The sequence below is a fragment of the Molothrus aeneus genome, chromosome Z (genome assembly GCF_037042795.1).
Source record: "Molothrus aeneus isolate 106 chromosome Z, BPBGC_Maene_1.0, whole genome shotgun sequence".
NCBI classification, from domain to species: domain Eukaryota; kingdom Metazoa; phylum Chordata; class Aves; order Passeriformes; family Icteridae; genus Molothrus; species Molothrus aeneus.
Window position 1 is genome coordinate 33,044,236 of NC_089680.1, and position 26,487 is coordinate 33,070,722.

The 26,487-nt window shown below is 43.2% G+C and overlaps 1 protein-coding gene across 1 annotated transcript in view; it reads right to left on the reverse strand.

Moving 5' to 3' along the window:
* SERINC5 (serine incorporator 5) overlaps positions 1-25,975 on the reverse strand; it is a 34,473-nt gene extending 8,498 nt beyond the window's left edge. The window contains exons 1-7 of the mRNA XM_066569401.1: positions 25,947-25,975; positions 13,239-13,406; positions 6,845-7,023; positions 6,436-6,518; positions 3,462-3,555; positions 1,655-1,866; positions 801-896 (exon numbers count right to left, since the gene is read on the reverse strand). Coding sequence (XP_066425498.1) covers positions 801-896; positions 1,655-1,866; positions 3,462-3,555; positions 6,436-6,518; positions 6,845-7,023; positions 13,239-13,406; positions 25,947-25,973 — 859 coding nt within the window. The 5' untranslated portion in view covers positions 25,974-25,975. The remainder of the gene's footprint in view (positions 1-800; positions 897-1,654; positions 1,867-3,461; positions 3,556-6,435; positions 6,519-6,844; positions 7,024-13,238; positions 13,407-25,946) is intronic.
* Positions 25,976-26,487: the final 512 nt, after the last annotated feature.

Sequence of the window (26,487 nt, forward strand, 5' to 3'; positions counted from 1 at the left end):
AACATCCAGGGAGAGTGCCAATTGCACAGTCTCTTGGCTGCACAGATTTATTGGTACTGTTTGCAATTTTTTCCGTGAAGACCAAACCCAGCACTTCAATATCCCTGAGTCTGTTAATCCAGGTTTGCTAAATTCTTGCTTTTAATACACAACATGTTTAAAAGCATTTACATTGTGAAAAATGTGTATTTTATGATTGGCTTTTTGCAATTATTAAAACTAATATTATATGTGTTATGTTAGAAAGTTATGCTGTATTAATTTTCTTAAGCTATAACATAATGTTAAAATAGAAACTATGCTATGTAAGATACTTTTTTTAAAGAGAGGAATGAGATACTCTGACTGAAATAGCGGCCACATGACACCTAAATCTTTCAGAGAAAAAGAATTAATTGCTTCCTTATCAGAAGGAAACTAACCTCTTCCTGCCTCATTCAGCCCTGAAGAGTCAGGATTAAGAGGAAGAAGTTGACACTGACCAGACAGAATCCTTTGTTTGAATGGAATTTATGCATCATGTATGAGATGTATGAATATGCAACAGATTATTGTTTTTAAGGGTTAATCATCTGTTAACGTGTGCCCTTTTTCGGGCTTGTGCTGCCCAGAAAAAGATACCCAGACCGTCCATAACTCTTTGCTTTTATTGTCTCATATTGTCCTAATCCTAATTGTCCACATTTTTATTACTCTAATTTTATTACTATTTTTATAACCATTTTATTACCACTAAATTTTTAAAATTTTAAAAACAAGTAACTGGCATTTTTACATACATAAAGCATTAGATAACTTACTTGTTTCTGGTGGTTTGCTGGATAGTGCTGAGAAAGTGAGGTACATGACATAGCAGCTGATGACTCCTGACTGCAGCAAGCCAGAATGGGGCTGGCCTTTACAAGAGTGAGGAAAATTAGTTATTTTTGTAGACACTTTAGCAAAGTGAAAAAGAAATTGATATCCTTTAAGGAACAGCACACCAGTATCTTTTTTTTTTTTCACTTAAGGCAGTTAGTAAGTGTTTGAGGCAGTTTAGATACAGTTCCACCGTCCAATAAAGAGAAAAGTCTATCCTTTAGTTCTACAGGCTGTTTTAGGAAAGCATTAGTGATTCCTGTGTAAGTAAAGAATCACCTCTGTGCTTTTGCCAAACACAGCTGCTTTTCAAAAGCTGCCACAATAATTTTATTTGCCTGTAAAATATCTGTTGGAGTCACTCTACTATTTTCAGGCCCAACGTATGCAAGATACTAAGAGTACACAAAGTATAAAATACTGCTGTTGACTCCACCAGGCCCACACTTTACAAACAATAAATCCCAAGAAGTTGAAAGTAAATAGTAAAACAGTAGTGAGTTTGGGAGCTACCACAGCCAGACCTAGGTAAATTTCGCAACACAGTGGCAGCTATCAGCAGGTGGGTGTTCTCTACACTATGTGCCTGATGGCACACCCAGAACGTCGCACACCTCTGTAGTTTCAGCAGTCAGGCTGACAATGAGCGACAGCACTTCACAAGGTAGATAAAAAGTCAAGAGCAGCACCAGCTCTGAACTATCATAAGACTTTGTGCCCAGATATGGCTGATGCCTCCGGGCACACAACCGGGGCAGCACCAAAGCCCAGGAGGAGAGCAGGCGCGGGGACTCACGGTTCTGGACGCAGGGCGAAATGGCCACCAGGGACACCAGGAGGCACAGGCCGCCGTTCACTCCGATCAGCACCTTGTTGTGCAGGCAGCCCTCCGGGCGCGTGTAGAACAGAGCCATGAGCACCAGGGCTGCCACGGCAATGGAGTACAGCGTGAGAGTCACCAGGGCAAGCAGGCCATTCCACACCTGCTTGTGGTTTGCACCTGCAGTCCTGCGGAGAGAGAGACAAGCATCCTATCTTTGTCTTCCCTTGCCCAGAACATAAAATTCTAACAGCTGAAGAGTTCATATCCTCAAAGACAAAAGACAGTGTTTCCTTTCCCGAAGCACGCGTGCGTCACTACACCAGCACAGATTCTTGCGAGGTTCCTACGCATGAAACAGAGGGAAACATTCTTCAGCATCAGTGTTTATCTTCTGTACTATCTCAATCAGTTCCTTCTGATTATAATTTTAGCCCAGTAATTATAATAATTATAGCCCAGTGCTGACTCCCAGAACTCCCAGGAGTTCTCTGGGATCAGCCCATCAGCATATCTCAGCTCAATACTTCCTCAGCAGCAGCTCCAAGTACTCCAGGCTGGGCTAGCGAGTGGTGCTCTCCACACAATGAAACCAGAGGTTTATTGCTCATGGCATAGCCCCTCTTCTGCTCATTGTACTACCTTGAAAGTTTTACTACTCTTTCACTCAAAAAGCCTCCTCTCCATTTGAGTCTAACCACTGGACTCCCTCAGCTAAAGAGTGGTTCATCTTGTTTTCCTTTCTTCACCTTCCAAACATCTCTTGCAAAGCCCACCAGGGTTTAAAAGGAGCAACTAAAACAGCTGTTTTGAAAGAATGGGCTGTTTTGTAGGTGGAAAGTCTTTTCAGTGGGGTTTTTTTCCTGTGGTTTTGTGGAAACAGGACTTATTTTAAAAGAATATCTAATGTAAAGAGAGCTAAAGTTAAATGCTGGTGCTGGAATTCTTTCATCCACAAAAAACCAGCTACAGTAATTAGCACTAAAAATATCTGTGGTATAAGGAGTTCTCACCTCTTCCTCCCTGAAACAGGAATTTATCAAAGCCGAAGGATTGCTAAAACTCTTTCTAAGTGGGTATTTTAATTAGAACAAGAAAGAGCTGCAAGAGTTTGTAGAGGAGGAAATGTTAGAGAGAAAGGGTGGAGGTGGAGGCAGGAGAATACCTGTGAGAGCAAAATTTAAATATTTTAATTTGATGAGAGGCGAAGGGCTAGGACAGTAATAGAAAATATACTTGAACCAAAAATGTACGAAGTCAATGCCTAAATATTGTATATCCAGGTTGATAAAGGAATCTTGCCTATTTATATGACAAGAAAGAAGTTGAACACAAATTAGCAGTCTTCATTTGAGAAAGAAAATTGACGTGCATTAAGCTGACATAGACAAAGCAGGATTTATCAGTTCACAACTTTGCACACGGTTTCACTATTACATTCTGCAACTCCAGTTTTATTCTCTTGCACCACTCCACTTAGCAGATGCATTTTCATATAAAGCATATAATAACTTAAAAGTAAGAAATTTTTGCATCCCAAGACACTACTACTTAGTGGAAGCCAAGCAGTTCAGGTAAGAATAAATCAGCAGAGTAGAAGTGAGCAATGAGGAAACATTTCTGTTGGAGAAGGAGAAGGTAGATAAATCAAATATGAACAGCTCTGATTCAAGTGTCTTCTTTCAAAAATTACATCCAAGACACGTCTACATTCTTTGTTACAAGAAAAATATTGGTCAGGAGTCCAGAATTTTAATGAAATAACTACTTTCCCAACACATACCAATTTTTATTCCACTTGTGTGCGAACTCAACCAGCAGGATGAGCTGAATGGCAATGAAAAGGAACCCTCCTGTTGCTCCTACATAGCGCCAGGCTGCAAGGCAGAGAGGCAGAAAATAGGTCAAACGCCTTTCCCTTGAGATAAAATGGATTTATTGTCTATGCAGTGAAGCTGTTAATGTGGTTGAAAATCTCAAGCTCACAAATATAGCAGGAGATTTCAGATGAAAGGCCAGCTCAGTTAACTCAAGATTAGCTCCCTTATGAATTCAGCTTGCAACCTGCTACATTTTCAATATAATCATGTCAGGACAGCTACTGGGTTTCCCTAACCTAGAAAATTTTTGTGGAACCTATGAGTTGCTATGTTAAGACAGAAAATACTGAAACCTTTATTTGTGACTGACAGAAAGGAGGTGGTGTGAAGGCTTTCCACAGGAATCTAAACCCTGAAATTGAAGGTACTGGAACCCAGTCATTACTAAAACGGGCAATTTCTTCTCCACTAGATTCCAGTACCACAGAAAAACAAAGGTGGGGTTTATCTATTCAAAAATGCTGTTCCAAGCCACTCCCAAGAAACACTTAATATTCACTGACTGGTTTTAGGACAGGTTATTTGGGTACTTAACTGTTGACCTACATATACTGCATTTGGGTAGCTGCTTGGATGTTTTAGACAACAGATTTCTTACATGCAACATCAGAAGTGTCTGAGGAAATACAGATACCTATTTTAATTTTTAGCTGTATATACAGCTTGTGCTGCTCTGCAGTACACAGGCTACAAATTACTCCAGGTGTGCAACTGATTGCAGTGAAGAAAAGACCAAGGAAGTGCATCAGCAAAATTCAGCCATTTCCTTCCATTGTGCTTTCCTTTTGAAAAAAAACCTGTGTAAGTTAAGTGGAAGAATGGAACAGTCAGGGCTCATTTCCATTAGCAGCAGATGTAGAGATTTTTTTTTCTTACTCCATCATAAGCTCATTATTTAAAAGCAAGCAAAAATGTCATTGTCTGGTTTGCTAAACATATTGTATACACTTGACAAGCTTCTTCAAACATACAAAACAAAAAAACAGATGAAGTTATTCTGTAAAAAAGTACATAAAAACAGGCAGGGCACAAAGTGGCATGTGTATTTGGGAAAGGGAGAGTAGGAAAGGTCAGATCACCAATGGAGTGAATAATTAAACAGACTCTCCTGATCTCCCTCTGCCACAGTAAACTGCAGACATTTATGGATCAATCAAAATTAAGATCAGCATAGACAGGGTGGATTTAACACTACAACCCACAAAAACCTACTGCTTGCACATAATCTTCCTCCTCCATGATTAACAAACTCCTTGGGAAATATGGCAAGAGATTTTATTTTTCAAGAAGAAAAAAAGCAATTGGGAGAATGACCCTCTCCCTCTAAAAATAACCCACAACAAAACCAAGCAACCAAAAGACAGTGTTAGTTTCTTGAAAGGGGGTAGAAAATCCCACAAACATATCATACCCAAACCATCTGTAAATTTCAAATTCAGGGGCAGACTAGAGGTTGGTTTAGCAGGAGTTGCAGAATACAGCTATGGAGTGAAAAGTCCAAAAAGTCCAAAAGCTAGTTTGGGAAAGAAAGCTTGTTATGCTGTATCTCCAGACTACATTAGACTGCTGTTGAGAATCAGCACAGAAAAATTCTGTTTCTCCTTTTCTGCAAACACATCAGTTCCTCAAGACGTTTCACCATGACAAGGGTCATTTGCAAAGATGACAGGCAGTCTCACCTGCTCACGAGTACAAGGCATTGTACTGCATCTACTTCTAATCCAAACAGAATGGGTCCTAAGGACAAACACATACAGCCATGCCACAGCTTCAGAGAAGACATGGAAGAGAGCCTCAAACTGAGCCAGGGCCAAACAGCAAAAGCAAGAAGCTGAATTATACCTGTCAGTGGTTTACTTGTAGTGGTTTTTACTTTAGTTTCCCAGAGTACTGTGCTCTTAGTCTGCCTGCCCACTCTATTCTCTTCCCCATGTTACTCCTCCCTCCTGCCCTTTTAAACATCCTGGCTAGAGCAGATGGGCGTTGAGAACAAGGTAACCAAGCAAGTCTTCGTGGAAGCAGGCAGCATACACAACTGCTCCTTTGCTCTACTGATCCCATCCCATTCCCCATCACCTGTTCAGACCCAACAGCTTAAGGGCTTACAAGGACCTGCAAGATGTACTTACTGCAAATGTAGGAGAACAAACTCATCTTGGTATCACCAGGATTTTTGCTCCTAGCCCAAAAGATTTCTGTGATAAACTCCCCTCCCAGCTGGCACTTCAGTACTGGGCTAGCACCAGCATGCCTGTGCTGTGCCAGCATTCCTTCCAAAACTGGAAATGCTTCTGATATGGCATCCTCAGCAGAGCACATGTACCAGGGCTCAAGAACTCTAATTTTACTTTACTGCATGTACACCCCCAACCTGAAAACTAACAATATCCCAAATTCTTTTAGGGCACTGCAAGTTTCCAGTGCCCAGCAGTGCCCAGCAGGTTACTGTGCCTCCTGGAGCACTGGCACTTCTGCACTGTGCAGCCTGACTGCTGCACTATGCCACAGCTACTCTGCACAAGCCAAACTAATAAGCAGCTCTGTGTTCTTGAGTGAACAGCTCCTTCTGCACCATTATAGTTCCATATTTCTTAAAGAATTGGCAAGAATTCCTGAAGAACTGCTGCAGTGGTATCGTTTCCTACTACTTTGGCCTGCTCTTGGTCAGAAAAAAAATGCTGTTCCCTGCACATTCACATGAAGACCATGTAGTTTGCACACACAGTGTTCCCCCCCCAAACACTGGTTTTGCATCTGGCCTGTAAGGCTTTACTTGAAGAAACAAGGCAATATTCATGTTGATCAGACTTCTCAGATTTCTAACCAGTCACAAGATAGTAGAGAATGAAGCAGACTAACAAAAATAAGAGGACATACCATTGAGGAAAGTGTCCTGATCAGGAATGAAGAAGGCTCCTGAGCACATTGCTGCCAGAACTATAAGTTTAATAAGCCAGAATCTGTATGAGAGAAAGAAACCATCTGGTTGTAATAGGAATTAGACATGTTCAGCTTTAGTACCTCAAGAAATCTTTATTTAAAGAGTAACGAGGAAAAAAAACCCGTCCTTTGATGACTGATTACCACTTTACTTAGTTTTCACTTGACCACATTATTTCTAAAAATAAGAGCAAAGTGAAGATTTTTGAGTTTTGGGGGTTTTTTCTGCCTAGTACTACACCTAAGTAGAAAGTTCGTGGCACAAATTTGTGAAGAGATGTTAAAATTAGAGTGGAGATGTTAAAATGTTAGATGTTAAAATTAGGCAATCAAATAAAAAACTCACCCATTATGAATGTATGCTCGGCAACTTTTGCTGTTGTTAATTTTGATGGTGAACAAGAAGAATAAAAAGAAGAAACAGGCCATTCCAAAACAGACTTTGTACACTGCAGAGTATCCCACCAACTTCTCACACATCTCACCCGCCTGAATACCCTTGCACATCTGCTTGTAGAAGGGAATCTGAAAAGCAGAACACATTATATATAAACTGTTAGAAAGGACACAAAGCACACATAAGCACGTCTGTGTCTGTGCAGCACTGACTTTTCACTGGCTTCATTTAATACCTTTGACTTTTGATACCCCTTCAGCCTGAATTTCAGGGTTCAGGGGATATAATAAGATCTAAAACACAAGGGACTGAACTCTTCCAGAGCCTTCTCTCAATTCTTTACAGATCCCTTGGAGTACAAGTCCACTTTCCTCAGCTCTCCTGGTTCATGCCATTACTGCTTATTCCCTCACCCTAGGGACCTTCTCCCTTCTTCCCACGCTGTACAGCAAGAGACTCTGATTGCTTCAGTAATTCAGCTTACATGAGACACACCAGGGGCTTGTGCCCTGGAAAGGCAGACTGAAACACACCCAAGTGTCGCAGGGGCAGCAGCCATCCTCCTCTCCATCACAGCTTCTGACAGGGAGTTGTGCCAGATGACCTGATTTTGTTTTAAATTAACAGAAAGATGGAATATTCCTGCCTCTCTTGACTCATTAAATATTTGCCTTTGAGGCCTTTCCCCGCAAAGGGGAAAACAAACAGCTGCACATTCTGGCTTCAGTTGCACCACATGAATATGATGCTGGGTGCTCAGAGAAACAGGTCTGTGTGGCCAGGACCCGCTGCTGTGAGGCACCTCTGTGTAGACATCGGCTCCTCACAGCCAGAGAACCATTCAGCTGCACAGAAACACAGGAATTTAATTAGAAAACCACTATCCATTTCAAAGAAAAAAGGGCCTCTCTGTATGCTTACAGCTTTCAGCTAAGGCTGGTAAGACCAGTTGAACAGCATTATTAAACCCTCTGGAGTTGACTGCTGCTATCTGTGCAGGTGACTGGAGGATAGAGAAGCCAACGTGCAGCAGGAACAAATCAACAGCTATGGCAAAAGAAACCCCTTTATTCAGCAAGCAGGTCAGTACACAAAGCCATAACAATGAAAGAATAACAAGGTCTGCATGCTAGCCATCAGACAGCATTCCCAGCCAGGTAGAAAGTCCTTGAGATTCAGGAAACAAGTGATAAACAAGTAAACTACCAGCTTCCAGCCACCAGGCTCTGAAAGCCTACCTCTTTCAGCAGGGTATGCAACTCCAATCCATGTTCCAGGACTCCAAACCAGTCAGGGGCTCAACGACCCTCCTGGCAGTTTCTCAAAAAGAGGAGCTCACTGCAGCACTTGTGTGGCTGAGCTGAGGGTAGCAAACCTAACTACAATCTGGAGCTGATTTTTGGTGGGCTAGAACCCACTGAGGAGATGAAAACTGCTGTTTCATCTGCTGTTTCATCACCAACAGCACAGCTCTGTGGTGTTACAAGAAGGGACTCAAGCTGGGCCACTCCAAGCTGCTCCTTCAGCAGTAACTCAGAGATTAGTAGCCACTGCATAAAGAAGCTGGACATTAAAGTAGCTGTGGCTAACCTGCATCCAAGAGTTTTTGGAAAGCTCCTGAGAAATTGTCTGGAGCATCAGCAACACTTTTCCCAGGTCTTGGAAAGCAATGAAATGTCAGACTGGGAAAACATGCCAGCATTCAAAACAAGCAAATGGATTGAATGGAATAATTATGAGAACTCTCAAAGCTACGGTGATGCCAGGGCAAGCCAAGGGGCCACAACAATGCCAGGGAAAGCAACTGGGCTATCAATTAATGCTTTCCTGTTCTTTGCTTATAATAACCATCAATCAGGAAAGGTTAGAAAATGGCATAATATTGAACTAAAAATATTTCTGGGAAAATTACTTATTTGTTTGACATTGATGATAGTACTTACCAAGGAGACAGATTTTTACAAGATCTGTTCACTTTACTTACAAGACATTCAGAACAAAACACAACAAAACAAAAATATTCAGAACTTGATTAACTGACTAGCTAATTAGAAACAGATCTATGGGTAGCTATAAATAGGCACCTTCTTTAATTGCATAGGTTTCTATAGAAATCTTGATGGGATTTTTGAACCTATACATTCTTTCCTCCTGTAAGTATTAACTTCATTACAGGTCTGGCTGACAGAAAATGGATGGATTCACAAGAACAATAGCTCAGTTTGCCCTACATAAGCAACAAAGAGTTTAGCCACCATGTAGTATTCATCACACTAAGCAGTAAAAAGTGATGGCCACAGAAACAGTCCCATGAGACTGAATGGTCTTTTAGGAGATCTACGGTCCTGAAGGAACAAAACAAGAATAAAACCAAACTCTTGGAGACCTTAACAGGAACAACACACAAGCACAGTGCTGGGTACAACAGGACTGGTGTAATAAAAACACTATGTTTTTGTGAAAGGATGGTCTACTGCTGGGAACGATGTATCAAGGCTTACGTGACTTCATTGATAGACAAAAAAAGACTAATGTTTTTTCAATCTATATCTCTGAAACATGTTCAGCTGCTGAGAAGGCTGCCCACCCTATGTGCTTTACCATGCTGGGTACTTTCAATAGCCATTAAGTCACATATTTGTTATTTGCCAAGATACAGTGAAATAGTTACTTTTGTACCTTTAAAAGCAGCAGTAGTTAAACTCTTTGGCCTCGGAGCAGAGGACAAAGCATTCTTGTTGCAGAAACTCAGTATCTGCTCCAATAACACGAATGCCTCAGCTGCTGTGCAAGCAATGATGTTATCACAGCAAAGCTGGCCATCTTCCAGCACGCACTGCAGCCCTCAGAGATGATCAACATCGGAGCAGCATCTACAGAAACACGATGTCCTGAACTTGCTCTCCTCTCAGTGCAAGCTGCAAGCACACAGAACCATCGTGGTGCCTGGCCAGCCCCAGGTGGGGTCTGTCAGCACCCGAATGTGTGAGTGCAGGAGTGTGGCAAAGCACATCCCAGGGGAACAGGAAGGGAGAAGTGTGCAGAAACAGCCCTGGAGGACCTGCTTCCATCTGGATGTCCTCATCCAAGGAGGGAGAATATGGCAGGCAAACTTTGTTAAGGATGCATGAGTGAAAATCTATGTAGGTGGGAAAGCAAGGGCAAAAATCCCCATGTAAAATCACCTGTCTTGTGCAGCTGAGAAATTAAATAAACCGAGAAACAATCAGATCGGAACATACCATCATGAATCTTTGGCTAAATTTTTATCAGAAATATGCAATGGGCATCTGCACTCAGAGCCCTTATTTTTGGTAGCATACTTGGTGTTTAACATGCAATAATGCAGCTAAGGGCCAAGATATAAACCTAGCAGGGGAAATAAGCCTGAAAGTAAGTTTTGCTGGGACATGTGACCACCTTGTACTGAAATGCTTTCACACAACTAAACTGAGTTTTACTGGTGTTCATTTTCCTCAAAATGTATTTCTTATTTTTCTTTTCATTAATTAAGTAGGACATGGATGTTTTCAGACTGAAACCACTAGTTTTGAAAGAGCTTTAACATTAAAAATTTAAATTAAAAAAAAATCTAAACATTGTTTTGAGAGACCAAAACAATTTTTTCCCTTTCCTTCTCTAAATTATCCTTTCCAAGCCTGTAAGATGCCATTTTTTGCTTCAAGAGAACACATGTGAGTAAAGCTGTATCTGGTTTTTTAAAAAAACAGCATAACTGGAAAAAAGAAAAAATATATGGATCAAGGTATACAAGCACAATATGCAGTGTAACTTCATATTGGTCCTTTCTGTACTTCTGTCCCTGTCACTGAGCTCACATGTCTTGATTGATGAATACCAAGTCTTTTGCCTTGATATGCAACATTGCTCTTGCAAAATATATTTCACATTTTACTATCTGAAATTTTTCTGCAAATAACCATCAACTTCTTCCCTGTTCCTCCACTGCCTCTTGCTTCTTTCCCCAGAGGTCTACTACTGTATACTTGGGAACTTACAGCAAACCAACCAAAGAGAAAAAAACACCTCTCACTGACAAACGAGAGATTCCTTCCATGTAAGATCAGCATGAGTATTTGAACTGGTAAAGGAGACACATGTTTCTAGCCAAGATTACAGCTCCAAAAAGGACTGCACTACAATTTGAAATTTGACATTCTTTACCTAAATACAATTAAAAAAAAAATCTTGATTAAAATTAATCAAAATCTGTTTTCTCTCAAAAAAAAAAAAAAAAAAAAAAAAAAAAAAAAAAAAAAAAAAAAAGGAGAGGGTGAGGTCCCAAAAGTATCATGCAAAGCATTTGCTTACAGTCTGGCTTCAGGAGCTGGGAGTGTTCCATGACCCGGCCAAAAGCAAAGGAATCAGTAAGTGCACAGCACTTCCAAAACACAGCTCATCACTGAGAAGCTGAGACTGGTTAGTATGAGTAAGTATTTTCAAGGTGCACTCTATCAAAACTGTGCTGAATTAGCTTCAGGGTTCTTTGAACTCTTAACAGCCCTGAACATAATTATTAAATTAGAAAGCACATAAAGAAAGCCTACTTTCAGATAGTCCATTTCCCATTCAAAGACATCAAATGCTCTAAACTAAGACAGTGATTATCCTTCCACTTCAAACTAACAGCTACTCTTTGTGCCATTTCTTCCCACACTGAGCTTCAGGACTATAAACTGGAAAAGAAATTTGGCAATACTGAAAAGCATGTTGTTGAAGGCTTCTTGAATCACTTCTCTGTTGGATAAAGAGTATTTTTTGTTAGGGATACAAGCTGCATTAAAACCACACTACTGATGGAAAAGAACTTTATGAAATTTGGATATAAGCACATAATTTGTCTCCCACACACTTAAGTTCCTTGGGTTATTCACTTTATTGCCAAGTTAAGCATCTAGTAAGTCAAAGCAATTCCTGGCAAGCAATTTCAGCACGCACATGTTGAACAGTTTTTAAGTCACAGCTTACAGGCAAGCATCACATCTGTCCCGGGTGCTCCTACAGGGTGGTCATCAGCTTCTGGTGGCCTGGGGTAAAATGGAGCACTAGGATAACTCATGCAAAGTGCTATTAAATGAAAGAAAATTAGGACAGAACATACAGAGAAGGTACAATCAGAAGACAGAAAGGTCACAGGCAGCAGAGCAGAGAAGCCCCCAGTTAGCCTGGTATAAACCCACTGGTTCATCTGTGTTGCAGGAAGGGGGTGCTGCCACCAGCTCCTTCATCTGGGATGCTCTGGTTGTTTCAGAGACAACCAGAAGTCAAGTGCAGAACGTAACCAGGGCATCAGCTTGTTCAGCAACTGGTTCAATGAGGAAAGAGGTCTCGCTGTGCAACCTCACTCTCTTAGGAAAGGGGCACCAAACAACAAGATGCTCCCACTGATGGAAGCCTTCTGAGCCTCCAGGACAAGCACATACACAACTGCCAGAGCAGGCCCAATGATGCATTTGATGCATCTTCATTTTTAAGAATTAAGCAATGCAGCCCTTGTTCCCTCTAGTTAAAAGCAGAGTTTTTTTATTGTAGTTAGTAGTGGGTGAGGGAGAGGATTTGTGCTACTTGGGTGGCTTATGAAGCCAAACCAAATATGTGGTACAACAGGACCAGTGTGTGAGCACAAGCAGGCTGGTGAGCATTTAGCTTAGGAAAGTTATATTAAGACTCTGAAAGAAACCTGAGTTTTAAAGTCCAGCTTCAGCCACAACTCCTTTCATGCTTTTGAAGCTCTCTAATTAAAAAGACAATTAGAGATGAACAATATTTGCTGTGGTTAGAGGTCATGTGAACACAATGACTCAACAACACACACTGAAGAAAGCCCCTTGTAGAGGCTCTGCAGCATTGTGCTTTGCAGCAGTCTGTCACACCAGGAAGGCAGAATTAAAATTGCAACACTTGAAGAATTATTTTCTAATTTGCTGCTTCTGCTGCTAAACAAGTTGCCAGAGACAAAAATCAAGGTTAGACTGAACTGATCTTTTCTATTAAAACAAGTTCCCCAATACTTTTCCCTCCTGTGACAGTGCCTGCATAGCAAACCTGGGGTGGGTTGACTGCAGCAGATTTCTGCACCTGAGAGGAAGGATGCTAGGCCTTGGCTCTTCCTGATGTGAAACATGCTCAGTGGGTGACAGGAAGATGTGAGCATGGAAAAATCAAGAGATTGAGCATGGAAAATCATCCCATCGGTGTTCTGAAGTGGATGGGTGGAGGAAGTTGACCACCTCTTCTGAGGGAGCACCCCTGTACACAAAGAGCTGTGGAAGGAGTCCCGTTTTCTTCCAGGGGCAGCAGTCACCCCATCCCTGCTACTTACGTGAGTTTTCATTTCATTAGCTACTGTTGTGGACATCATGACACAGCAGATGATGGTCACCAGGATGAAGTAAAGCGCGTACATGAAGCGGGTGCTGGTTGACTGCTTTATCTTGGGGCAGCATTTGCAGCACAAGGAACAAGCAGCAGTACCGCAGCAGCAGGCCAGCTGAAACGTAAGGCAAAAAACACAAGTCAAAAATCCACCCAAACCCTCCATCTTAAGGTTTCTATTGCAAAAGTTAGACAGCTGGGAGACTTCCTGAAAAACTCCAGAATTTCTCAAGTCCTCTCCTCCCAGCTGAGCAGCATTTAAGTGGAAGCAGTCTGTCTTGATTATCAAAACTCACTAGTTTGAAGCATATCAGTGTCCAGCTTTCCCAGATTTGCTAAAGATGAGAGACAGATTTCCCTGTGTATTTTAGTTTTCTACCAGCAACTGAGGGTCCACCAAGATAAAATCCACAAAATATAGCAAACCCATGTAATTATTTTATTCAACGAGGATAAAGGTACTGAATAAATCCTGAAAGGGATCTAGATTGAGGTTCATTATTTTCTTGCTGTCAGCAGTATCATTGACTTTCAAAGAACCTGGATTCACCTTCCCTGCCTTCTACTTTTAGAAAAGCCATATATAAAACACAAAGGTAAGCCTTACTTATATACATAAGGCAGCACTGTCCATGGCTAGGCCCTTCCTTGCAACAGGCAGCAGCTCCATATGGTTCCTGTGTGTGCTTAACCCACCAACCATGACCACAGGAGGGATTTTTGGACATCAGCAGGCAGCCAGGAGCAGGGAGCCGCCCTCCCAGGTCTCATTGCTGCCAACCCAGAGTAACCTCACCCTGCTACACTACCATTTTCCAGGCACTCCCTGAGGCTAGGTATGGTGAGCTGCCAGAGCATGGCACTCCAGCACACCAAGGCTGCTTCTTACTGGTGCTTCCTCGTTTTTGAAGGGCTCACGGGAACACTCAGAGAACCTTCTACTTTCTGCAAGCAGTTGTATAAGGTGGATGCTTGCCAAAGACTGAAAATCCACAAGGTGCCACATTTGAGTAGTCCAGGCAAACTTCATTGGTTGTATGTGTCTTCAGGCACCCAAGCATCATGCACTGTTTTCCTCCCAGGACACTTCCTCTTCCAGCATCAAGGACTTGTCTGATAAAGGGGAGGGGGTTTCATGTGTATTGGCAGACAACTATATCTAACTCCACAGAATATCACAACCAGATTGGCTGTTCAAAGAGCCTCAAATCATTCTGAAGAAGTCTCTTGAAAAGACTCCCAGTTTATCACTTCCTTGCTATGACTATCTCTGCAACATTCAAGGTCGTACTACCTGCCTCCAGCCCCCTGGAAGGGGGTGGCAGACAGGCCCTTCCCTTTCTCAAGAGCAGCTCTTGAGCTGCAGAAGACATAAAATGGGCACAGTCCAACCCAGCCCCCATGCTGCTCTTCTCTCACTTCACCACTGGATCTCACGCCAGAGAAGATGGGGCCCCAAAGCATGCAGCTGCTAAAACTGCTGCTACTGCAGAACAGAAATCCTGCCCAAAACACAGAGCTCCCGATATGGGGAATAAATAGAATGGGCTCATGTTGGCACCTAAGCTGGAAATTAAAAATACTATGTGCAAAACCACATCATGCAAGTATGCTTTCAAAATAGAAGGCTCTAATGGCTGAATGGCAATTCTATTTTTTATAGGTAGTGAAATTACATTGCCTTTTAGAGCATCAACACAGGTCCAGGATATAAGGAATATAAGTCCAGGATATAGGGAAGCTACAGCAAGTTACTGACTCAGCAAACAAATGCGGTAACATTTCAAAACAAATGCATACCAGAAATGTGTAATTTACCCACTTCAGAATTTTAACGGCAACAACAAAAAAGTAGTATTTTTTTTAAAAAAAAGGACCTTTTAACATGAAAGGATTTGGTATCAGCCCAATCCAAAGTATCCAAAAGGATACTGAACTTTGGATTGGATCCTGAACTGCTTGCCTTAGCATAACAACTACAGTATGGAAGTAAAAAGGTATGCAGCTTAGGCATTTGTAAGGAGAAAAACATTTTCCTACACCAGGTGCTAGAGAGCTCTGCCAGTAAAACCTCATCTACATCCAGCAATGTCTGCTACTCTACTCCTGGGTCACTGCAGCTGCTACTTAAAGCAACAAATGCTTAAACAGAATATGTAAGTCATTTATGTACTTTTCCACATTACTTAGACCTTAATGATAGTTTCTATTACTGAGCACGTACCCTAAAAATAGGAAATATTTGTGAAAAATAGCACGATTTCCATCTTGTTCCACATGCACCTCTTCAAGCACTCTGAAAAGCCATGGAAACCATAGAAAGTTGGTTAGACTATTCAGCCACAGCCTCAAATTTGGTGGTTTGGGGTTTTTTTGTGAGGGGTTTTTTTTTTTTTTCTTTTTTAAACTGTACCTCTAACATTCCAGAGTAGGCCACAATGAAATAGGTGTTATCCAAAAATAAATGAGAACAGTCTCTGTTCTAAAGATTAAGATGCTGACCACAACCTACTGACCCAAGAGGTTTCAAAGATATTATCTTTGAGTGACAAGACTTCAAAGCCCACATATACAAAGAGTTCTCTGTTAAGGTTTTGGTCAATTTGGAGCTAAGCTGCACAGACACACTGATGCCACATCCTTTACTGCAGGCATGGCCCATCTCACTTCTCCTTTGCCTTTTGACTGCAGCAATGGTCTGCACAAGGGCTCAAAACTCACTGCAAGCCAGCAACAAATTTTTGTCATGTTATAAAAAACAGACTGGGAAAAAAAGAAAGTAACGTCAAAAATCTTTTACAGATTACACTTATAAATAAAAGCTGCTCCAAAGAATGGGGCTCTGCAGGAGGAAGATGCTGTGCAGTTTTTAGGACAGAGACAACCCAACAATGATGGTCTGTGAACACTACCAGCAGGCAGGCCTTGTATGCACAGGTCTGTATGTATGTACTCCCTCAGAGTCTCACCAGCACCCCAAGCCCATGTTCTCCAAAAGCCCAGCACAACAGCACCTGAAAGCCAGGCTGCTCCACCAGGAGTTTGTTATCCTGGTTTCAAGTCCCTCTCTATCCAAAGTTAGGCAGCAAGCACAGCCAGCCCAGCTCATCTCTCTCTAGCTTTACATCTCCTCACCAGGGTGAACACCGCAGTCTGACAATAATTACAAACAGTGGGCAAATATTTATGCTTTCCACAAACAGTTACCATCAGCCAGCTCGCTCACACTAACCCACCAGGACACAACAGCGTGGACTAGCTGCCTGCTTTGCTCCATGCTACTCATTCAGAACGCAGAGAGTACAGTGCCAACTTGCCCGAGACCCCAGAATCTGAAAGCCTAACATACTTGAAAACAGATTTGAACTGCCTGGATGATGGCTGACTTGACTGGTTTCACAACAGCAGCTGTGGAAAGCTGTGTGGGAAATATTTCTGTTAAAATATATTCAAACAGTTTCACAGCCTTTTCTTCTGGTAGCCAGGCTGGCTTAACAACCCCAGGCTCAACCAGCCGTTGTTCCAATGACACCAGAGCTGTGGGTATGATCCCCACATAGGCCATTCACGTAAGAGCTGGACTCAATGATCCTGGTGGGTCCCTTCCAACTGACACTGATGTGTGACGCCTCTGCCAGCCGCTCGCCCACTCTTACCCCTGCTCCAGCACTCATGAGCCCTGACAGTTCTTTCTTCTGCTGCGGGTGACCAAATCAAGCAACCTAGTGGCAAGTTGTGGAAGTCACATATCAACCCTTCTGAGCTGCTGATTTACTACACATCAGCAGCAACAGTTCTACCACTTCATGTGAGGGCACAGTGCACAGGCGGAGGGGAAAGCAGAGGTGAATGCTTTGCAGCTGTCCTACACACCTTCTCCCTTCTCTGAGCAGATGTTTCCAGGGGCGCTTTCCTACAGCACTCATTCAATTTGAGTGCTGTAGGTACCTGCCAATGCAAGGAACAATAATTTTGACATTCACCCAGTAAAGAGCAGAAGTAAGCAGACACGTAAGAACCCCAGCTCGTGCAAACCACTTTCCAAGTACTGGCAGGCACAGACACATTGAACAGCCCCATCTTACAACAGCCTGGGGAGCACCTATGGTTAACAAGAGTTAGATAGGTTAATAAAACAGGGTAAAAGCAGGCTTACCACCTTGCGAGCCAGCTATCGGTTCCCTACAGTAAGTACTCTGCCAACACACACTTAACATCTGCCACACACTCAAGTCTTGATTTTTGCAAGTTGTGATGCGATCTGATAAATCAGTGGAATGGGCTATGAGAGTAATGTTAAGCACATGTAACTGTTTACATACAAGACTGAAAGTAAGAGAACCTATCTTGCCTGCTGCTTTTATAGAGACAGTGAGATTTTAAGAATGTATTTTCCACATACGTTTCCAAAAATATTTCAAAGGCTTTAGAAAATACTTTGTGTAGTTATTAAAGTGAAGAGTTTCAGGATCACTGCCCAAAATAGCCTATGGTATTTCAAAATTATACAAACCATTAGGCAAGCTTATCACAACAAAGAATTTCCTTTTGGGAGACTTCAGCAGAAATGGTAAAAATCAAAGGGGATAAGACCACAATGGGGAAAAAAACTGCATTCTTTAATGAAATGAAGACTTAGCAGCTTTTCATTTCTTCCTTCCTAACTGACAGCCTGGCGAGAGCAACGGGGGAGACGGGAGAATGCGTGCCTTCCAGCCTGTCCATGGAGCACAGGAATGTGCCTTGCCGAAGCTTCTTTTCATGGGAGCCTATAGCAGCTTAGTTTTTCATGCATTGCCCGGTTACTTGACTACCAGCATTATCTGGGCCATAAGATTTGCAGATAATGCAGTCACCAAGCTGTTAACAGCAGTGTCTATCGAAAACACCCAAACATCTACTCTCTCAGCTGCAGGCAACATCCAAACAGGCTGGGCAGGCAAAGCAGCCAGCCCTGCATGAAAAAGATCCTGAAGTGACCACACATCCACCTTTGCTTGGACTCTTGGTTTCAGGAAAGAGCATCTACACGCAAATATTTCATTAGTGCATTAGTGGTTCATGAAAACAAGAGGTCTGATGCCAGGTGTCCTGAGTGTTAGGAGCTGGTCTCAGACTATTACTGAAAATCGACTGCTGATATGCATTTTCCAAAAGCTTCTTCAATGGGTCACATGATTACGCAGCTGTTTGTCCCTCTGAAGTAACTAAATTCACCAAAAAGGAGGCCTTATTTTGTCTTTTGTCTGACATAACTGGCTTTCCACTGCTTGTTATTTAATATTCAGACTCACCATGTGACTTAAGCCAAGAGGCTTTGTGAACCAACACACCAGTTAATCAACTGACGACCTATTTTGAGGAGCGCATGTCACACTGCGAACTGTGCAAAATTGAAACAGATTTCAGAGAAAAGCCACGCCAGCCCAGATGCTGCCTGAGACGTGCTTTCTGGTGAGGCTTTCCTGCCCTCAGCCACCACGGACGGGGCAGAACTGCCGTGCAGCAACAAGCAGCTCTAAACCTAGGCAAGAAAGCTACACTGGGCTGAAGATGATTCGCTTCTGTCGCTCTGCACAAACATTTCTGAGTGGTGACTCAGCTCAGCATTAGAAAATAACATCACTGCAAAATGCCCAAATTCAAGTCTGCTCAACTGCTCTTGTCCTGATGATTTTGGAAAAATCAAGTCGATTGTTTAGTCTGATCTAAGTCTCACAGGGTATCATATCACCCATCTCCTCTACTGAGCTATTTTCCATTAGCACAGACCATCTGGATTTGAGAGCAGTATGAGGAAAACTGTCCATCCCTGTGGTTACTTAAATCTGACACTGCAAAGTGAAAAAAACCCTACCTTCTAATTTGTCTGCTACAGTTTCCCAAGCACTGGCTCCTGGTGAGGCTTTCTTTACTAGCTTAGACAACCTTTTAATTTCCTGGTCTTTTCTCCAGGCTCATCAGAGAAGGAAACCAAAACATTTACCCTCAGTCTCATTTGAAGACTTTAAGACTTCTCCTCCCAGCAGCTAAGTTTTGCAGAGTCTTTTTCCTCCCCAAAAATTTCAATTTTACCCAGTCTCTCCTACAAAACCATGGCTGTCCAGCAGCAAAGAGTCCATCAAGTCACCTGACTCCTCTCTCCAGCATACAGCCACAAAGGGGTGGGATCCAGCCTTGCAGCACTCCACAAACAAGGTGGGCAACCAGCTACATGGCTGCACTTAAAAAGCTGTATTTTTGCCATTCAGGTTACATCTACTTCAATAGCAGTCTCAGCTTCACCAGTCCTTTTATCCGCCCATTGTTTCTGGGAGCAATTTTAAAGATCCTCTCAAGTTAGACCTGATCCTGAATTTCCTTTGCATTGATCCCTGGACATTTTTCACTGAGAGCAACCTCTGTTGGGTGACAGGTTCAGCTGTCCTTTCCTATAATTACACATTTCACAGTATTCTCATCTGCGGGTAGTTTAAGCTCATGCTGCCGCCACTTCTCAGACTTTCACAGCAGAGGAGATAGTAACTGAGCAACTGAAAGATGAAAAAGAAGTGAGCTGTGGCAATGCCTCACAGCTGGGGCCATCACTTCATACAGAGAGCAGATTTTCTCCAGGTTAGCTCTGACGTTTTAGACCCAAACTCTAGAGGTAGGATGGCACATGGTATAACATGCCACATCACCAGGTACAGAGAACAAAATGCAGGGCAGTATCTGCCCAAGTCCATGTACCACTGGAGTGAAGAAGCAGTTAAAAATGAAATTTTCATATGCGTTGGCTTAAAAGCACATAGCTGGAACAGCTGCTTTGCTTTTGAATGAACAGACAGCTTTGAGATGTTTCACAAACATGCTGAGTCTTTAAAAGATGGTTTCAGTACTGAGTCCAAGAGGACTTTGGGGAGTAAAAAAAGACAAAAAAGACATTAACACTTTGTACAAAGAGACAAAAGCCAATAAACTGGTGCAAAGCCCTAACTCTTGCTCATCCCTTCATATTAAAAAAAAATCCTACTTGTTCAAAGCATTGCTAAAGGTGTTTCAGTTTACATCAATACACACTATTCCTGAGCAGCAGGTTCAAAGTGGAGCCTGCTCACATCCTGACATTGCTTCTTGATGAGCATTTTTAAATATAATGCCTACATCTTCCTGATATAGGAAGTATTCCTGAACCACTGTTTTGCCAGTGACGGTAATAAGCCAAGAGAAAAACCCTTGAGACAGGTCTTTCCAGAAAACATGAAGAACAGTTCCTGTTAAAACTCAGGTTGATGTATTTTAGATCAGTGCTACTGGGCAGAAAGAAGAGTAAAATTTTATTCGCTCAGACTGTTAACATTTATATGCTTAAGTACTTGAGCACACACCATCTTTAATTGCTGGATTATCCAATTACTAAACTGCAAAGACTAGTTCCTGCGTAGCTACCACTAATTAAAATGATGATGAGATGGCTGGTGTGTAGGTCTCCCTTCAAAATGGGTACAGAGCCACCTCCCCCACATTCCATCACAGGCACACCCTACAGTCCCCCCCAGCTCTGGCTGGCCCAGTGCCTCACTCCCTCATGCTGTAACATGCTGATGCTGAAGCTTATTTCCTGGATAACTTAACAAGGCAGCAGGTCAAATCCCATCAACAGAATGGTCAGCTGCAGACTAAACATCTTGGAGGGCAGGCATTCAACATGCTAAGACCTATTAGGGCCTGCACCCTAATGGTGGAGAAAGAAATGGAAGCACCACTGACTGAGGTCCTTGAGAAGGACACAGGAAGCAACCTAAGGTCCAAGCACCTTCACATGGCTAACTTGAGAACACCATGCAACCTCAGCATGTGTCTGGGATGAGAGCAGCCACTAGCTCCAACGAGACCTACAGCTTCCACCGTAGTCACAGCTCAGCCTTTCATCCCTGAATTAACTAGGTCTTGTACCTAAAACTGCAAGTGCTTCCATTGCAATGAAAGCTCCAGTAACAGGAAAAACATATCCTGGAACAACCACACTTGCAAAAACTAAAATAAAACTGGCAGTAGTGTTTAGATCCTTTGGCAGAAAAATAGAAAAAATACCCCCTTGCCCTTAAAAGTGAAGGCCCTGCTCTTATACTGCCTTCACTCCACAGCTCCAAAGCTATGGGTATTTAAGGCATTTCTTTAAGCCCACAATACAACAACTCATGGGATGCAAGAGATAAAGTCTAATAAAATAGGAAGCCATTGGAAATCAGGCAGAAATGAGACAGACCGTCTTTTCCCTCTTATGCAGTGACAGGGAAAGGATTCCAACCTAGAAATGCAATGTCAAATTATACAACACTAACAGGATCTCCCCATCTTTTGGTCACTTTTCCTTCCCATTTTGATCACTTTTGAATCCAGCAGTAAATTTTATCCTGCTATGGCAGACAGATGAAACCTCCAAGATAAGTTTTTAAAGTTTCCTGGAAAAGAGGCTAAAATTTTAGTAGAGGAAAAAATGATCTCTCAACCCTAACCAAGGAAAAGGTTGTAACGCAACTTTATATTTATTAGAAAGGGAATCAGCCTGAGAGACCAACCTCAATGGACAAAGCTGCAGGAAATCAGGCTTTGCTAATTCAATTATTCAGGAAACCATTTATTTAAAGCAACAACTCCATGTTTCTGCAAACAGGGAAAATAGTCCTTCACCAGGCTTTTTTTCCTAACTTATTGGAGTACACTGCAATACCCTACATCTGACCTCAGACAGCTAGTTTCACCTTCTATCACAATTAATAACAGCAGTGGCAGAGGTGTGGAAACCTGCAGCTAAAAGTTCAGGTCAAACACACTAAACAAACCCCTGGCACCTAGGAAGACCATTTGCAGAACAAGAGATAGCATTTTTGGGAGCACCATGTGGAGTGAAGCCAGGAACAGCATGGCACCATCCCTCAGCACTGTGGTACACCACACTACACATACGTCCTGCAATGCTCCTGTGACCTCAGAGGACACAAATCTGGATGATGGGGACAGAACCACCCTTTCCACCATGTAATGAAAAGAGGAGACCATGGGGGACAGGAGTGCAAGCCCCATTCTCAACCTGCAGATGCAAACAGGCAGCACCAGAGAGGCTGGAGCGCACAGGCATATCCCTCCTTTCCCCAGAAGCTATGAGTCACAGAAGTCAAAAGATGGGCCAATGTCAACCTTAAAAATATAGCAGCACTGTTTTTACCCCCCCTTTTTTTTCTTTTTTTTTAAAAAAAAACCATCATAATTAGAATTCTGGGTAGAAAATGAAAACTTGATATTCTTACTTTTGGCACATCTTTTATTTACTACCTGATATGATTTCTAAGTGCAGAACACTATTAAGGACATCTCTCAAGATTTAACAGACCTACAAAAAGAGCTACCTAAACTTGAATAGCTATCAGTTCTAACTGGAAAATTCATCTACTTGAACAACCCAGCTACAAGATACCATCCACCCAAAATGAATGTTAACGATCTAAATTACATTTATTTAACTCTGGAAAAAACATATTCGTTGTAATAAAGACTTTCTGCAACAGCTGCTTTCTTTAACCATGATCTCAACTTTATTCTCTTGAGAATCACTAGTGAAGAAAAGCCAAATAGAAAATCCAGTTTCCTGTCAATTTAAGCGGAGTTTTTATGTAATCAAAAGCATTGTGAAGGCCCTAGCCAAACTGTATTCTCACTGCATTCTAAAAATAGGTCTATCAATGAGACACAAGCAAAAGAAGAAACATTTAAGCTTATTACAGCTCAGAAATCTAAATATCACAATTATCTTCAAAGCAAGGTTGTACACTGCTCAGTAAAAAACAACTGCAGAAATAAAAGTTTATAAATGGCCAAATTCCTTCAAAGTAAGTTTCCAGGGTCTGCCTGGCAAGGATGCAAGTCACAGAGTAAGGTCCGGTAAGATAATTTTAAACAATTTTGCAAATGCAAAATCAGCATAACCGATGCACACTGCAGTCTGTCAGCTCGCTGCTATATCCTGTAACAACAGGAATCTGGGCTGCAAAACCTGGATGCATTCATTCTGACAGGAACCATCAACCAGACATTTAGCATGGTCTGACTTAAGAAAGTACCAATCACACATCATCCACTTCGCACCAGGGAAATTTTTTTGAGTGAAAATTAATTGTCATGTTAACTTACAATAAAATTTTCATATCAGCAACAGACAAATGGCAATTACACACAAATGACAACTGCACTTAAATAGCTCAGAAAGACAATACTAAAGTTCTCATTCAGCTCTAGGAAAGCAGATCCAAAGACAGAGGCATGCATAAGATATCAACAAGGCAAAAATACCACAAAAAACTCCTCACACTAGAGGACATCAAGCACATTAAACTACTGTATTTTAGGAAAAAATGAGGGACCTAACATGAGAGTTGTTTTGTATAACTTTTACAAAAGTTTCATCTTTCCTCAAGCACTTAATCTCTCTTTCTGGACACAGGGTTAACTTCATCTTCAGGGAAACATTGAAGGAGAGGCCAAATTCCTTCTTGATTTTCCAGCTTGATTAACAGTACCCACAAAACGGCTGAGGATGCTTGGATGAGACAGAATGAAGAACTTCTATCCCATTTGGTTTTTTCTGTGCATTAATCATGTTATACAAACATGCCCTCATCAAGGTTGGAATACATCAAGTAAAAAAGGCAAGGACCATTTTTCATTTTAAAAATGTGACACTGCATGCTAATGAAACGTGGTTTATTGTTTATTACCATAGCCTGTAAAAAAGTTATCCACGCTGTTTGCTGGTGTAACTCCAGCAATACATCCTATTTAGCATAGATAATTCTTACATCAAAAGTAGTGCTTGAGCCAGCAGAATAAATGTCCCCAGAGATTTCTGGCACTATGACTACATCCACCTAAGGGTTTTTGCTTTATCTTCAACAACACTAAGGAGTTCAGTTTTTTTACAGACTCCAAAGTGACATTTCAGTGTCAATGAAACACATTACTATCAGGGATTACCTGACAGGGAAACACATTACTATCAGGGATTACTAAACAGGGTAGGTTGGTCATGCAAAAGCCATGCCATTCACCACTGAGCATCTCAACAGTTTCATCCTCTTGGTAATTTAAGTTATTTCTCCGGGAGCTACACGCAAAAAAAAAAAGAAAATGCACAATGAAAATGCAAAAAGCCACGAACCACTGTAGTAGCAGCACCTACTAACTTCACTCTGTCGAGCTGCTCCACAACTTGTTTCACACCCTGCCAGAATGGTTATGAAGCAGCAGTCAGGGAGGCCCCTGCACTAAGAAGAGTATTAGCAAATGTGGTTAGTGCTGTCCTGCAGGTCCACAGGACTGTGTGGAGAGGCTCAGAGCAGCTCCCAGAGGGTAAGCAAGTGGATGCATGCTCAGCAATCCTCCTGTCCCGCTGAAGACTGAAAGAACCACAGACAAAAGAACAAATCTACACCAGGATTTCAAACTACAGAAAATACACATTTTTCCCAGGTGGCTCATAAAAGAGCAAGAGAATAATCAGAATCTAAGGGTGAGCAGGGTGAGCAAAGGAAAAGAAATATCAATAGAATTAGGACCATAAGGTACTTAAATATGTAAAACAATAGGAATAAGCTCGCTGGCTAGTCTGCTGCAGACAGAAGTAGTAATGGGTTTCTATTGCAGAAACAGAGATTTATGAAAATTAACCACAAAATAAAGTGCCTGGGGAAGATGTCTAACATCATACCAGAGAGACAACCATTAGGAACGGAGTCCTTCCCTTCAGTGCAACCAAGAAGGAGATCTGGAAAGGGCCTCACTACTGCCTATCTCCTCCAAGTCATGATCCCTCATCTATGGAATTGATTTAAATGGGAAAACAGGTGTACCATGGTAAGATGAGGAGAACAGTGTAGGTCCTGCACCGCCCTACATCACCACTTGCTCTCATCTCTCACTTCCTCTGCCAGCACCTGAATATGCTGAAACCTTCCACAAGCCGAATTTAAAGGAGTTTGTGGAAGGATCTGAGCACTGATAGGCATTCAGGGGCTATGAGATTAGTTAAGTGCATTCCACTTGTTATACCATGTGGTTTAAGAACTCCGCACCACCTGCAGCCAGGGGCTACCACCCAACCGCCTCCCGCAGCAGCTCAAAGGATCCGTAGCCCTTTGGGAATTGCTCTTTGCGGCGCAGGGCTTTAGGAATGCCTCTCTCCCTGTCAGCGCCTCCACCCGCATGCCGCTGCCCGCTCCCGGCTCCCGCCCGTCCGCACGCACCTCGGCACAACCCGCGCCCTCAGGACAGCTCCCTCCCGAAAGACGAGCGGAGCCCGCCCAGGAAACTGGCAGAAACACCACCGTGGGCACTCGGAGAGCCTGGACAGGCACCTCGGCTCGCTGCAGGGCTGCTTTTCCTCTACCACGCCGGCGGCCCGGGGAGCCCGGCGCGCAGCCCGACCCGGCGCCCGCCGAGCCGCGGCCGCAGGGCAGCAGGGCAGCGCAGGGACGGCCCCTGCCCACCCCGGCCCCGCTGCCGCGGGGAGCGCCCACCGCCTGGCTCCGCGGGACCTCGCTCCCCGCCGCGGCCGCGGGAATGCCCGGGAACGCCCGCCCGCCCCACACCTGCCCCGCTCCCCGCGCCCCGAGCCTACCTGGCCGGCGCAGCAGCGGGCAGACATGCTGGCAGAGCGGGCCAACGCGGCTCCCTCGCCGCTGCCGCACGCAGGAGCGTGCAGGGCTTGGGTGTCCTGCGCTGGGCAGGGCTGGGATGTCCTGGGATGGGCAGGGCAGCCCGGCACCGCCTCTGCCCCGCTGCCGGCCCGGCCCCGCCACCCGGCTTCCGCTGTCGTCAGCCGCCTGTGAGCTCCGCCGCCGCGCTGCCCGGGCCCGCCGCAGCCGCCGTGCTGCGCTACGAGCGGGGCCAGCCTCGGCAGGCTGTCCTGCTCGCAAGGACACTGCTGAGACCGCTTGCCTGCTAATATACTTACTAAAACATCTGGTTTTGAGTAGCTGGGATCCAATAAATTCAGTGAGTAGGGCATTTAGACGGGCGGGTCTTACGAGGCCGGGCAGGGAATTGAGGTATAACGCTGTAGTGCACCAGCCCCGGTGCAAGCCGCTTTGGCGCGTCGCACGGCCGGCACACACGCCCGTTTCTACGTGGAAAAGCCATGTTTGTTCCAAGGACAGCTG